This window comes from Parasteatoda tepidariorum, chromosome 1, assembly GCF_982258835.1.
Source record: "Parasteatoda tepidariorum strain Cologne lab strain chromosome 1, Ptep-v5.0, whole genome shotgun sequence".
In the NCBI taxonomy this organism is placed as follows: Eukaryota; Metazoa; Arthropoda; class Arachnida; order Araneae; family Theridiidae; genus Parasteatoda; species Parasteatoda tepidariorum.
Window position 1 is genome coordinate 118,759,946 of NC_141755.1, and position 14,415 is coordinate 118,774,360.

Below are 14,415 nucleotides of genomic sequence, written 5' to 3' on the forward strand. Positions count from 1 at the left end.
ATATTAAAAATAATAAAAAAGACTTGAACTTTCGTGATTCTATTTTTTTAATGTAAAGCATTTGTGATCAGACTACTTAACACTTAAAAAATTACTCTATTAATGTTTCGTTCAGGTTCATGAAACATATGCAAAAACTGGAAATGATTCATTTGTTTAAATTATATTCATTTAAGTAAAAAATTTTGCCAATTGGCAATTTCTTAAAAAAAAAAAAATTTAAAAAAAAACTTAAATAATTTTCTTCAATTTCTTTTAATTCTTTTGAACAAGATCATTTTTAAAAAAAATTTGCATCAATTTTCAAGAACCCAATCTAAAGTTATTTTCCCTCAGAAAAAAAGTGTTAGAAAATTAAGTTTGCTACAGAGAAAATAAAATTTTAAATGGCATATATGTGAAAACAAATGCTTTTCTTTACTCTGCCATTCTTGCTACTCTGCCATGTTATCTAAGAATATATATATGTATATATTCTCAGAAACTTGCCATTCTCAATCAGCATACATATATCTGATAAGGTAATACATACCTGCCAACATTGTAGGAAAAAAATAACGGAGATTTTACTGTTTTACTAGCGATATATCATGTATAATCATGTAAGTCAAAAAGAGAAATTCAAAAGTGGAAATAACATAAGCACTTACATTTAGCGAAGTAAAAAATATGTACGTAAATTTTAATCTAAAGAAGATTCTTTTAAACCATTATTTATAATTCCTTAAACTACTTTATAACCATTGTTAAACAGCCGACCCAATTTTTGGTTTATGGCTACTAGTGTTCAACTCTGTTGCCTTGTAATTTTGAGCCCAATCCAGAAGACAAGGAAACTCCTGGATCAATCAAATATTGGAAGATATTTTATATTGTGGAGGACATTTTGATAGAACTAACCCACATTTGCATTACATGGAAAGGAAAACCACAAAAACATCCCAAGGGTAGCCTGACCGCAAAAGGTACTAAAAATATTAACAATTAACATACTGCATACAACTTTTTCAACAAATATGGAAAAAGTTGAGAATATACAGGCAAACAGGTGGTAGTCGTAAAATGCAGGAGTCTTTGTTAAAAAACAGGAGAACTGGCAGGTATGGTAACAGAACTTCGAGAAACATGCTGCTAAGAGCATAAAAACTTGAATCTTCAAAGAAAGAAATTCAGAATTATAAAAGAAAAAGAAATAATACTCAGATTCCAAAATGGTGGCCTGTTTCCCAAAAAATACCAGAAGAACATACAAGTGTGTTACGACCTCATTGCATAGCAATGAGAGGAGTTATTACGATAAATTAATTTCATAATTTAACAAAAAACATGAGAATACCTTAAAAAGATATTAATGAACAATACACATTTTATAATCGCAAAGAAAAATAAACTATATCTATTATATAGTATATATCTATTATATAGTAATTAAAATAAATCTAAATATAGCATACCCAGTATGAGACACACATATCACATGATTACAGACACTCAAAGTCATTTGGAGAAGTTTATTTGTGATTATAGCACTGGCATCTGCAAACCCAAATAGGGAATGATCTGTAAAAACTGTGTTCAGTCCCATTGTCTTAGCGTGAAGCATTGCTTCATGTGCTAATGCGGAAAATGCCTGAAAAAAATTTGCATAAATTTTTAATTTTTTAAATATTTTATATTTTTAAACAAGAAAACTGTAAAAGAAAGTTATCTTATTTAATATGAAAGACAGAAAAACTTGAAAGGAAAACGAAAATATAAATTAGAGAAATTATTCTGTCCAGATTTTTCTACTTATAGGCAAATAACAAAATTTGTTTTTCTTTTGTATTGTCATATTAATTAAAAGTGTTCGAATAAACAAAAATTTTTTAATCACACATATTTTACTCGAATTCCAAGGTAAGCTAATGACTTGCATACCCTAATTGTAATTATGACAAATATGTTTTTTATAACTATTATTATTTTTAAAAAAAGGTAGTTCTATCATGTTGGCTTGGTTGCATTTGGTTATGCTACATTGAAATGAGATCTGCTCTTGCTGTTATTATAGCATTGTAGTTTAATTCATTTACTATTATCTACTTTTCTTCGTATACTTTAATTGATTATAAGATATCTTTAAATAAACTGCAATACTATTGCATAATAATTTTCATTCCTTAGAATCTATTACTTTAGTATAATACATATTGAAACATAAACATTAGTTAAAAAATATTAAGGTAATAGTTTACAATGGGGGTACCTCTCATTTTTGGCAATTTTTTTGATGGGTGTTAAAAATTAATACACATAATCAGAAACAGGGATTCATCAAAATTTTACAATTGACATTTCTTTCCAACAAGCGAGTAACTAATGATAAAAGAAAATGGAATTTTAAAATTAAAATTAATATATATGAAAATAAATTAAATTAATATACATGAAAATAAACCAAGAACCAATCTGGTAATGAAAAAAAAAAAATTTGGTAACCTGAAAGAGCAAAGAATATCATGGTAACCAAAAACAGGGTTTTTAGCAAAAATTGTACAATTCAAGGGTTTTCAGACCCTACACTAGAGTCAAGGTAAATAAATAAATGATAAGCATTAGTACATTCAGTGATAGTTAATTTATTAATTTTTTTGGAATTTGGCAACAAAGTTGGCAAATCATACAATTTTAGGAATATTTTACAAAATTTTTTGAGGATCCTTAACGGCAAAAGTAAGGGGGAAAAAAGTATCTTACTGCAACAGAAATTTTTTCTCTAACAAGGATAAAACGGATGACAGGGAAGGTGGTAAATAATGTCGGTAGTGTGCACTGATTGTACACCACCCATACAAGCATATAATAAACCTAAAAAAATGTAAAACAATGTGTGCAATTAATAATTGAATTAAGTATCTATAAGTACATAATTACTTTTAAAAAAAAATAAAACCCGATTATATTTAGCACACAAGTTACAGCAATTTATTTGTTATGTTTCAAGACAATTATAAATAAACAATAACATAAATTGATATAGGGATTGATAATTGAATATTTCAATTAAAAAATTGAAAGTTTATAGTCAATTTTTTTATTTTGTATTCTACCAATTGTTTTTTTTTTTAAATAAAAAAAATGCACTGTAAACTTTAAATTAAGGAAAACTCTCCTAAGATTTATATAAACTTGTAAAATAATATAATAAACAATAAAGAATTTTTAAAATAATATAAGAACTTCATATTTTTGGTGTGAAATGTACAGTGATTATTAATATAGAAAACTAAGCAAATTTAAATTCAATATAAAACACTTAAAAATGCAACTAATTTTTTCCCCTGACATTAAACTAACTCTAAACTATTAAAGATTTTTTTAGATATATATTATTTAAATTAATTTTAAAAAATTTTAAGTTGTTGAAGGTAAAACAGAAAATTTTGAGTTGGGAGCAACCAATAACTTGCAAGAGAATCAAAATTACTTTGCAAGTGAATTTGTTAACTAAAAAAGAATTATAAATAATATACTACAAGCAAAAATTTATAGCATATAGTGCTGAATATGAATTCAAGCTGAAAAACAAAGTTTGAAATCCAAAAATTAATAGGGAACCCAAATTGAAACTGACATCAATTTTTAAAAATAAAAAAAAAGATTAAAAGAATATAAAATGTATTTTTAAAGCTACACAAACATATAAAATGCCAAAACTATTAAAATAAAATCAGATGCATAATAAATTATTTGCAATTTATTTAATTTAAAAAAAGGAAACCTCCTCTGATGAATAATTAAAATTAGACAATATACAACATTTCTTAGGAATTTGCAACAAAAAAAAAAGTTTGATATTGCTGTGCCTGAGGGATAAAAATTACAAAAGCTGTTATGCATTTTAAAAATATTATTAATAATATTAAAATATTATTATTAAAATAATATTAATAACATTATTTTAATAATATAATTTTAATAATATTATTTTAATAATATGTAAAATTTAAAAATTACTTATAAACATACTTTTAATCCATTGGTTAAATATCTAATTCCTTTACGATTTCCATAAGCATGAGTAATTACAATGACGTTGTGACCTTTTTTAATAAGACACTGAGCAAGTTGATAAATATGACTCTCTACCCCACCAGTATAAGGATAGAAGAAATCAGACACCATACTAGAAGTAAAAAATATTCCGTGTTAGAATTTAATGTATATGAACACTGTCAATTCATATATAACTTCTGGCAGTTCATCAGATTTGAAAAGAACTTTTTAATCTATATAAACAAAGCATATTTTATTTTTGTAAAATATTAGGTAATAAAAAATTTTAAAATAATAAGTTCTAAAAAGTTTTTTAATAAATAAATGTTTTATGTAAGTTATTATTTCAGTTGTAAGTATGTACAGGTATTATTTCAGTTGTAAAGTTAACATTTTGAGTTAGATGTGGTTTTATTATTTTTATATTGAAACAAAAATTGCCTTTCACCAATAAAATAAAAATATATCAATATGGAAAATGAGTGTCTTTTCTCATTTTTCAAATTATATAACCCATAAAAAGTTAAAACTCATTAAGAAATTCAAAAAAAAATAACAATTCAAAAAAGATATTACCTCATAAAACGTTAAGATTTGTAACTAAATCTAGTCACAGTAGTGTTATTCCTATCCAAAAAAATGAGAAATAAAGGGGTTTTATGTAAATCATACTTCAGAATAAAAAATAACTAATTTAATTTTGTGTTTTGCTACTTTAATTTCGAATGTTCTGCACACATTTCAATTAATAATAAAATATGTTTCGTGATGCTGGTTTCATTCTGTAATATCTGAATAGGTATAAAAAAAGGGGGACATATTTCCATAGTGATACCTGTCAGGGGTCTGTCCAGGCCGAATTTACTACCGTTTAGCGGTACCTTCACAAATTCAACTTTAGGAAAAACGGTAGTTTCACAAATTCAATTTTGGAAAAACGGTAGTTTCACAAAATACTTTTTCTTAAAATTTCATTTTTGTATCCCTTAAGAAACGATAAATCCATATTTTTGTGTTGATTTCTTAATATAATTTTTAATTTTTCACAAATTACGTCTAAATTTTCACAAAATCGGTACCTGTCAGAAAAACCTAGACAGATTCCTGCCTGTTCACACCACCTAGAACTGCCAGCTCCCCAAAAGGATTTTAAACTCGTAAAGATATTCTTAAAAACTAAATAAAACATTTGGAAGCTTGCCTTAGAAGCCCTTCTATAGCATTGTTTTTTTTATTATCATTATTTCTTGCAGGATAATGCCCAGAAATCAACAAACATATGTACAGGTATCTATACAGAAATCATCTGGAAAAAAAAAAAAAAAAAAACAGAATTGCACTTTTTCTTTTTTAGGATCAAAAGCATAGAGAAGACAATTTAGTCAAATTGTTAATATAGTTAGCAATCAATATAAACTTCACTTGCCTGATTTAAATTAATAGATCAGATCAATCAAAAATAAAATCTAACTTTTTCTTTCTGAATCAAAACTATTTACTAGTTGTAGATCGTTGACTTATCTAAATATTGAAGTTTAACTGTATCATCTATGTTATTGATATATTTACTTTAGATTGTCCTCAAAAAAGAATAATTCTTCCCTTTGCAATTCGCATTTAAAAAAAATTTCAGTTAACAAATTTAATAACGTATGACAGAGTATGTTAATATTTCTGTATGCAAAATATTTCTAAACCAATAGTGTTATAATTGTGGGGACAATTTTAAAAAAAAATAAGTATGTTCTACACATAGGATGAATTAGTATCATTCCCAATATTAAAATTTTAAATAGAATACATTTTTATCAAAGCACTATGTATGCATATGGGAATAATTTAATATGGATTTTCATCAGCATAAGTATCATTTAAATTACCAAATGTTGAGCTTTTTCTGCATATTTTCTACTTTTCGATTAAAATCTAAATTTCAATAAAAAAAATTATACTTTGACTGTTTACGAAATTAAACTTCGCCTTTTTATTTTAAAAAATTTAGCATCTGCCATAATTTATGAGTCATTTCTCAATTGAACAATACATTAACTACGGAATCAGGAACTACACAGTTCATTTTTGAAAGCAAAATATAAACAAACAATCTCAGTCAACGGAACAGTGAGCAGATGAAATGAGTAATTTTTTTCACATTTCCAGTGAAGTGATTCAAAACTTATTATTTTTTTGCATCGACTAATGTTTAATCACTCTGATAATAGAAAATTGATTTTTTATTTACTCCTTCAGAGCCTTAATTCAATAACTTTTTAAATTTATTCTGTACTATTGTTATAAACAGAACTAATACAACTCTACTTTAACCCCTATCACTTTTGTTGATAAACAAAAGAACAAAAAGCTATTGAAACGCAGAGCTATAAGCGATAAGCAGAGAGCTCGCAGCACTTAACTATACTCAATACTCAATACAAAAAGTAAGTCGGTTTTGTGTTCTTTTCTATCAGCTTATCTTAAATTAAAACTGTGTTTAAATTAACTTATGTAAGTTGTTGTTGAAAAAGATAGCTAATGGGACTATTATCATAACTACGGCAAGGCCAAGTCCCGCCAATTTTTTGGCGACCTATTTAGATAGGTCGCCAAGGGGTAGGAGGAAAAAGAGAAACCCGATCATGACATCACGACGGAAAGGGGGAAGATAGGGGAAAGAAAAGGCGCTCTCTAAGAGGAGAGGACCAAAAAAGAACGGTGTTACCGTCGTGATATCAGGAACGGGGAGGAAATTGAAATAACAGGTACAGAAGATCGAAAAAAAATCGCATGCAAAATGTAAACTTAGTTCAAGAGTGAAAAATCTGGGTTTTAAATAAACAAGGATAACGAAATAGAAAATCAAAGATAAACATAAATAAACACTTACTTATGGAAACTCTATTCAAGTAGGCTAATCCATTTTAAAATTGTTAAGTTTTAACTGTTAATTCGAAATGGAAAGTTTGGCAAACGTAATAATTTTTATATTTATTGCATATTAAATACTATGCTTTTAAGGTAACGTTTTCAATGAAACAAAACTATTTTTTTCTTTAAATAACTAATTGAATTAAACTTTCTCGGAGAAATTTCTAATTAAACTTCAATTTATGGTTATCGATTTCTAAACAAAATAATTATTATATTAAAACTGAATACATAATACTTTTTCTTCCAGTATTTAAACATTATAATACTCTATACAATTTAGATCTTATTTAAACAAATTAAGCAAAGTAAATGGTGTTTTTTTCTTAAACATAAATTTTAAGCAAAATCATACTAACCTTAAATTTATATTTACTTTTTAAAAAAAAACAATAATTAGTAAAAAATAAAGATGCATTACGTCTAAATTATACACTATAAAATTTTTAAAATACAGGGAAAAAAACTTACTTCATTTACGAATAAACATTGAGTCGAAAGAGAAGGGGGAAAATAAACAGTAACTTTTTAATAATCTTAAATTAACAAATCTTAATTAACAAATCTTAAATTAACAAAAAAAAGGAGTTTGAAATTAAGAAATAAAATTATATTTATTACAAATTGGACAATTTTAATAAATTATTAATTTAAATAAAAACTCTTACAAAAAAAACAGTTTGCAAAACTTTCCATTCAGCCATATTGAAAGACAGAAGTGCGCGCTTTTCTATCGAACCAATCAAAACGTTAGTTTTGGCGTGTTAGGCGGGAAACTTGCCAAAGCATCACATGATTTTCTTAGAAGGCATTCCTCTCACAGCTGCTCTGGGGAAAAAATTCATCAAGGTCAAAGTTCATCTTCCAGAAAGGACCGTGAAATTATCACGCCGCCTTCAATGAGACTTCGAGGAAAGGAAATTTATTACCATTGAAATACTGAAGTTATGCTTTCATGACTGAAAAAATATTCCTTATCAACTAAATTTTTTATAACTTAAATTATTTCGTAATAGTAACTTCCCTCAATAATTAGGGTAAATAAAATTCAAAATAAATTACATTTTTTTATAATAAGAACATTCCATCAAGTAAAAAAGTATGTATTACGACAGCGATTCCCAAATTTTTTTCGATTAAGAAACCCTAAATGATCTAACTTCTTTCGACGGAACCCCGATTTTGTAAATGTAAGAATTTTACGCATGTAACAATTTAAAGCGCCTTATGTAAACATTTAATGCATTGATATCCACGAACTAATTTTCAGAGGCATTAAATAGTTTAAAAATTATTGACTAACATTTCAACATATTTTTCGCTCAAATAATTTCTCGGTATTAACTTCTGTTTCGAATTCTATAAATAACACTTATAGTCTTCAATTAATTATTAAAAAGAAGTTTTATCTAGTGTCAATAGAAAAGGGTTAATGGGTTCAATCATTTAATCATTTTTTTCATGGTTTTTCAGAAATCTAGATTCTGATATTTTATTAATACTTCAGCCTCGGGTGGGGGGGGGATGCCAGGAAGGAACTGCCATGTAATAAGTCAATTATATGCATTTGCCTTCAATAAAATTGACCCAACCTAATATTTATTTCTGAGTTCAAAAATTGATCTCAGAAATAAATATTGGGTAGGGTCAATAAGGTTCATATAATAAACTAGTTTTAAAGTCCTGCTTTCACGAATTCGCCTCTCCCCTTCTACGACTTCTCATTTATTAATTCCATATAGCTACGACCTTAAAGGTTTTTTATCAAAAAAGATGGAAATAGTGCACTTAATCGTCGTTGAAGATTGATATAGTTGCTTACCAATCTGCAGTGGACGTTAACCCATTTTTATTACATATATTAACTGAAACTGAAAAATAAAATTAAAAAAATTTCTTTTTTATTATTCACTTTCGAATAAGGTTTCTTAGTTTAAGAAATTTTAAATTGTTACTTTTATGCATGTAATATAAAAGAAATAAATGATAAAAAGTCATTAAGAGTGGTGAAATACGATTCCTCTAAATTTTTCTCATCAATCCCCCAATTTCAATTGAAAAATTCTGATGTCGGTGAAAATCTTCTTGTTTTTCGCATTTGATAAGTTATTTATTTTCTGGTTGTCTTTCTTTGAAGATTGAAGTCTTTCGAATTTTCTATTTTGAAGAATTCGAATAATAAAATTAATAATACAGAAAGTTACTTTAAGATTGAGAAGAAGGACGCATCCATAAAATAATATTTAAAAAAAATTTATTTTTGACATAATAAACTTATTTCGAGAAATTTTATTATTCGTGCTTACATAAAACTGAAGCATAACGGAATAAAATCATCTATTGGTAACGATGCAATATGTTCAATTTCTCTCCGGTTGAGTTCCCTTACCGTCAGGCTAACAATGGACAGTTTTTCTCTTCTCCCACGAATAAGCGTTAGGGTTAACTACAAAATTCTTCACGAAATCGAATTTGGTCGACTTGATAAGGTTGCTGGACTTAACTTAGGAATCCTCTTATCTTCTAGGTGTAGTTGAAAATTACAAGGTTTATCATTAACAGCTGCAAATGCCTTAGGTAGCTCCCATCGTCCATAAGTTACGTCAGTAGTTTATAGATATATACACCTAGATTTTTTTTATTTTTCTGCTTAGTTTTGAATAACTGGACCCAGCCAAATTTTAGGACCCGCTACGTATTATTAGCATTTAATTATTATCATAATATTAGCCTAATTATTAGCATTTATTTATGATGTGCTTAAACTTCAGATGTAGTCAATAATTCCAAAACTCTTTGTTTTTCCAAAATGAAAAATACTGAAGCTGAATAGATTTTCCCGAATCGACAAATTGTTTGGTTATTTGCGGGACAGATCAAAATACCGTATTTTTTATTGTTTTCAAATCAGTAAATAATTCTTTTCTTAGCAAGTCGACTCCAGAAGTTGATTTTCTTAGATAAAAATATTTAAATAGTTTTCATTACATCCTGCTTCACTTGTAATCTTTATTATTTTTATTTTGTCACACTTTATTAACGTCATTTTTCGATCAACGTATCTACACGCACTGAAAGATAGCCTATTTCGAAACTTCTGTTTTTACGATATTAAACTATACATTTATGATTTAAATTAATCTTAGCAAGTGTTATTTTTATAACCATAAGTTTAATGACTACAATGAAGATTTATAACATAATTTACCCAATTGTAAAAATATAAAATTCTGTATATTGTATATACCGGTATATAAGTCGACCCGCTATATTTTTGATTGCGCGCTTGTAATTTTTGGTATGTCAGGTGTATAAGTTGACTGCTGAAAGAACCAAATATGAAAATGTTTAAAACGAAAAAACATGAAAAAAAATTATTAAGTCTATAAAGACTATTAAGTCTAGAAAAAAAAACTATTAAGTCTAGTATCTGCAAAATTTTCTTTAGTTAAAAATATTCCACATTGTACTCACTCGCATTTATGTTACATAAAATGCTTTGTAATTATTGTAAAATCTAATAAAAAATGTGAAATTTCGAATTCTTTTGATGAAGGTGGAGAAAATTCTGTGTGGAACTCAGTAGTTTAAATTTGAAGCTTTATGGTATTTTTTTAAAAGTTTTTCATTGTGTTATATTTTTTGAAATAACTTCTCTTATTTAAATTTTTCTATCTGAAAGTAATTTAAAGTACGGTTTTTGAAGAAAAAAAAAAACTTTGTAAGTAAAATTTATTGCAAGCATATTAAGAATAGTGTTGTAAAGGGCAAATTGATACAGAGTTATTCATATCTGTCTCATTGAGTGAAATGCATGGATATTTCGTGATCAACGAATGTCCGACTTTATTACTGGTGCATAAGTGCCTGATTTACGTCAAATTTTGAAGGTATGAAAAGCCTTATTTCTTTTATTATTATTTCTAACTCTTTGTTTTATTATATTTTATTCTTATTTCTTTTATCATTATTTTTTCTATTATTTATATTTTTTCAACCTTATTTTTATTATTATTATTTCCACCATACAACTAAGAATTTTCTATTAAATGATTATTATTAAATTTTATATTAAATGAAACTATCCTACAATGTCAGATATTAGATTATTCAAGATTTCAAGGTACTTCTGCCATGGGGATTTATGCACCTTGAACTCATCCTCGACATAAGAAAAAAAAATTGTGCCAGAAACATACAAAATAAAACGCCTTTAAAAAACAAACAAAAAAACTGGAAAAAATAAATGAGTGATAGCTAAAATTTTTCAAGACTACTGAAAAATGCTTAAATTTATCTTTCATTCGTAAATTCGATTCTTGAGTTATTTTCTCCACCAATATATATTTCCTTTAAATTAAATATTTTTTAATTGCTTAAAATATCTAGTTTTATCTCACATTTGCGACCACTTTGAAAAATTTTCCAGATCGTGGGAACCCTGCAGCAAGTAAAATAAAATTTTATGCGTTTTTTTCAACTTTTTAATTTTTTAACTTTAAGCAACTTTAAAATAGTTATTGACTAACATAAAGGAAATGAGAGATAAATGTGTGAAAGATTTTAATAATAAAAAAAATTGGGAAAAAATGCTATTACAGTTGACCGTCTTAATAGAGTATACTACAAATAAATTTCTTAGTATAAAAAAGTCGATTTTTTTATCAATTATATTTTTTAAATATTTTAACTCTTCTTTCTTCTCAATATAAAGTTTATTCTATTAATAATTTATGCTTTTTCAAAAAATAAAATTAAAAAACCCATGTAGGATTTTTTAATACATTTTTTTACAATTAATCGTTTTATATATTTAGTTTATCTTTAAAACAGTTTTTCATATTTTTCGAACCATAGTTGTAGAGTTGGTAGTTGAAATTTTCGACTCCAAATTTTTCAGAAAGCCAATCACCGACCGATTATTGAAACTTTCATTTAATCTTAGATTCAAGACATGCATTTGTAAAAAATATTAATGCACAATCACGCATAACAAATAAATGTCTTAACCCAAGCTGATTCTTTAATAAATATTGAAGGAAACTAACCATGATACATTAAATTTAATTTTTACCTTTAGAACTTAGCTTAATAAATTTGACTTAGGAATTTTATGAGCTGAAGGATATCTTATTTGTTAAATATTCAATAAAGTAATTTATAAATATGTATTATTTGCTATAAAAATTGTTGCAATGTTAACATGGATTGACATAAAATCATAATTATAAATACATTTTTAATTATAAAAGTGTATTAGGATGTAATTATTTAAAAAGTAAGTAATTTTACAAAAAAAAAAAAAATATGTTTAATTATGCGTCAATGATATGAACCTATCAATCTAAAAGATATTCGTTAACTTTATTATTTGTAATGTATTTATGCTTTTAGAAATAATTACAGCTCCATAGACAATATTAATTTTAAAATAATCCAAATCAGGAATTAAAGTTTGTAAAAATACGAAATAGTTTTGAAAGATCGCCTTGAAGGTGAAAATAGAATTAATTACAAAGAATAATTAAAGTAACAGAAACATTTCGTTCCTCTTTACAATTTTCTTTCTATTTAAGTTCCCTCCCCCCCCCCTTTTTTTTATCTCAATGGTGATTTATATTTTCGCAATTAATATTATTTATTTTCATTTAATCATAACGTTTTGCCGTTTCCAGAAAATCAATAGCTAGATTGTCCCTCAGTCTCAATAGCTTTATGTGTACTTTTTTAATATTTTAGTAAAAAAAAAAAAAAATAGGCTCAAAAACGTTTAAAGATTATAAATTAATTTTGTAATAAGTAATAATTTAAACGATTGTAGTAAGATTAATAAAAGTAATATTTCTATCCTCATGATTATAAACATTTGTCTAAATCATTTTCATAATCGGAGTTGGGCTAATTTTTTTACAATTCCGATTTATAGACATGATTATTTTGAATGCAGAATTTATTGAAAAGTTAGGAAAAGGTTATTTAGTTTATTATTTTTAGTTGAGTCAGATTACAAATTCTCTCTACGACCCAGCTCTTATTTGATTTTTGTATTTATAAATTTTAAGAAAAGCTTTTTATTTTTTTAATTTTTGCAACTAATTTTGCTCGATTTGAAGATTTAATTGATTACACCAATTAAATATTTTTCCTTAAACAAATTTCAATAAACTACACTGCGGTCTGTAAGATATTAATAAATGTAACTAAATAAATATACAAAAAAAAAAAATGATTATTTTGAAGATTTTAAATTTGAAATTTTTTTTTTCTTTCCAATTGTCATGTTTCCAAAGAATCACCCATAACTGTCTAATATTAACATTTCAAGTTACTTATGCTTACATATAAATCAAATGCCTTTAGTCTGAATCTATTATCTGCAACTGGATCGCAATATTATTAGGCTTGCTTAATTTTTAGTGGGATGATAAGTGGTTATGAAGAAAATTTGAAATAAAAAATTTATGATAGAATTTTTAAATAAAAATGAAAGCTTAATGCAAGCATTACTTTTTATAAGCATTTATGGAGAAAAAAAATTTGCTAAATCTATGTAAATTATAGGAAATTTTGCCATTTATAATGGACATTTTAAAGGAATTATTAAATATATTGTAAGAAATGGTGTATTATATTTATATAGTATTTGACTATTTCGAAACCAAATCTTATCAATGAAGACACAAGAAGGCCTCCCATCCATTAATCATATGGTACTTGGGAACCTAATCCACTAATCCCCGCACCATGACGAAAATGCTACAGCGGATGTTAGCAATAAAGCCCTGACCTTGGAATTTATGGTTGTTGGTTGATAATAGATTACTAAAAGTTCAATGTAGATTGTTAAAAATTAAATTTATAATTATTATATAAGATTACAAATGAGATGAGCTAAATTGTAATCATTAAGATATATAACCTGAGTTTCATGTCAAAATTACTGATTTAAATAAATTGCAAGTTGCATTTTATTTAATAATAAAAAATACTATTTTCGACTATTCGAATTATTTGTAAACATAGCATAATTTCTCTTATTGTTTATTATACTTTGCTTAGTTCAAGCCTCTCTTTACAAACTATTTAAATTAAACCCCCCTCCCTCTCTTTCCATTTTTAAATTGAAAATAATACAGAGATGAATGTGCTCCGGAAAAAATCCGGGTTTCCAGATGTTTCGCTATCCGCGATCAGGAAATCCACAGTCCAGAAGTTTACAGAAATCATCGATCACATTTATGTATAAAAACTATTGTATATTTTATTTAAAAATATTAGAACTAGAATTTATTCTTGGCATCTCTTTCATTCGTAAATATTTTTTCTGGTAAAATAATAAATGTGATTAGAGATAAAAGTAAACTAAATACATAATTATTAATTTAAATTATGCTGCATATAATTTATGTAGACTTTCACGTTGTGAAAATATCAATGATTTAAATTTATAAA

The 14,415-nt window shown here is 26.0% G+C and overlaps 2 protein-coding genes across 2 annotated transcripts in view; one reads left to right on the forward strand and one right to left on the reverse strand.

Moving 5' to 3' along the window:
- Positions 1-6,197, reverse strand: part of LOC147816792 (phosphatidylinositol N-acetylglucosaminyltransferase subunit A-like) — a 30,232-nt gene extending 24,035 nt beyond the window's left edge. Inside the window, exons 1-5 of the mRNA XM_087151351.1 lie at positions 5,919-6,197; positions 4,012-4,168; positions 2,740-2,850; positions 1,455-1,630; position 793 (exon numbers count right to left, since the gene is read on the reverse strand). Coding sequence (XP_087007477.1) covers position 793; positions 1,455-1,630; positions 2,740-2,850; positions 4,012-4,168; positions 5,919-5,941 — 468 coding nt within the window. The 5' untranslated portion in view covers positions 5,942-6,197. The remainder of the gene's footprint in view (positions 1-792; positions 794-1,454; positions 1,631-2,739; positions 2,851-4,011; positions 4,169-5,918) is intronic.
- A 205-nt stretch (positions 6,198-6,402) lies between these two features.
- Positions 6,403-14,415, forward strand: part of LOC147816793 (ras-related protein Rab-34-like) — a 62,836-nt gene continuing 54,823 nt past the window's right edge. Inside the window, exon 1 of the mRNA XM_087151344.1 lies at positions 6,403-6,476. The gene's annotated coding sequence lies outside the window, so the exon portion shown is untranslated. The remainder of the gene's footprint in view (positions 6,477-14,415) is intronic.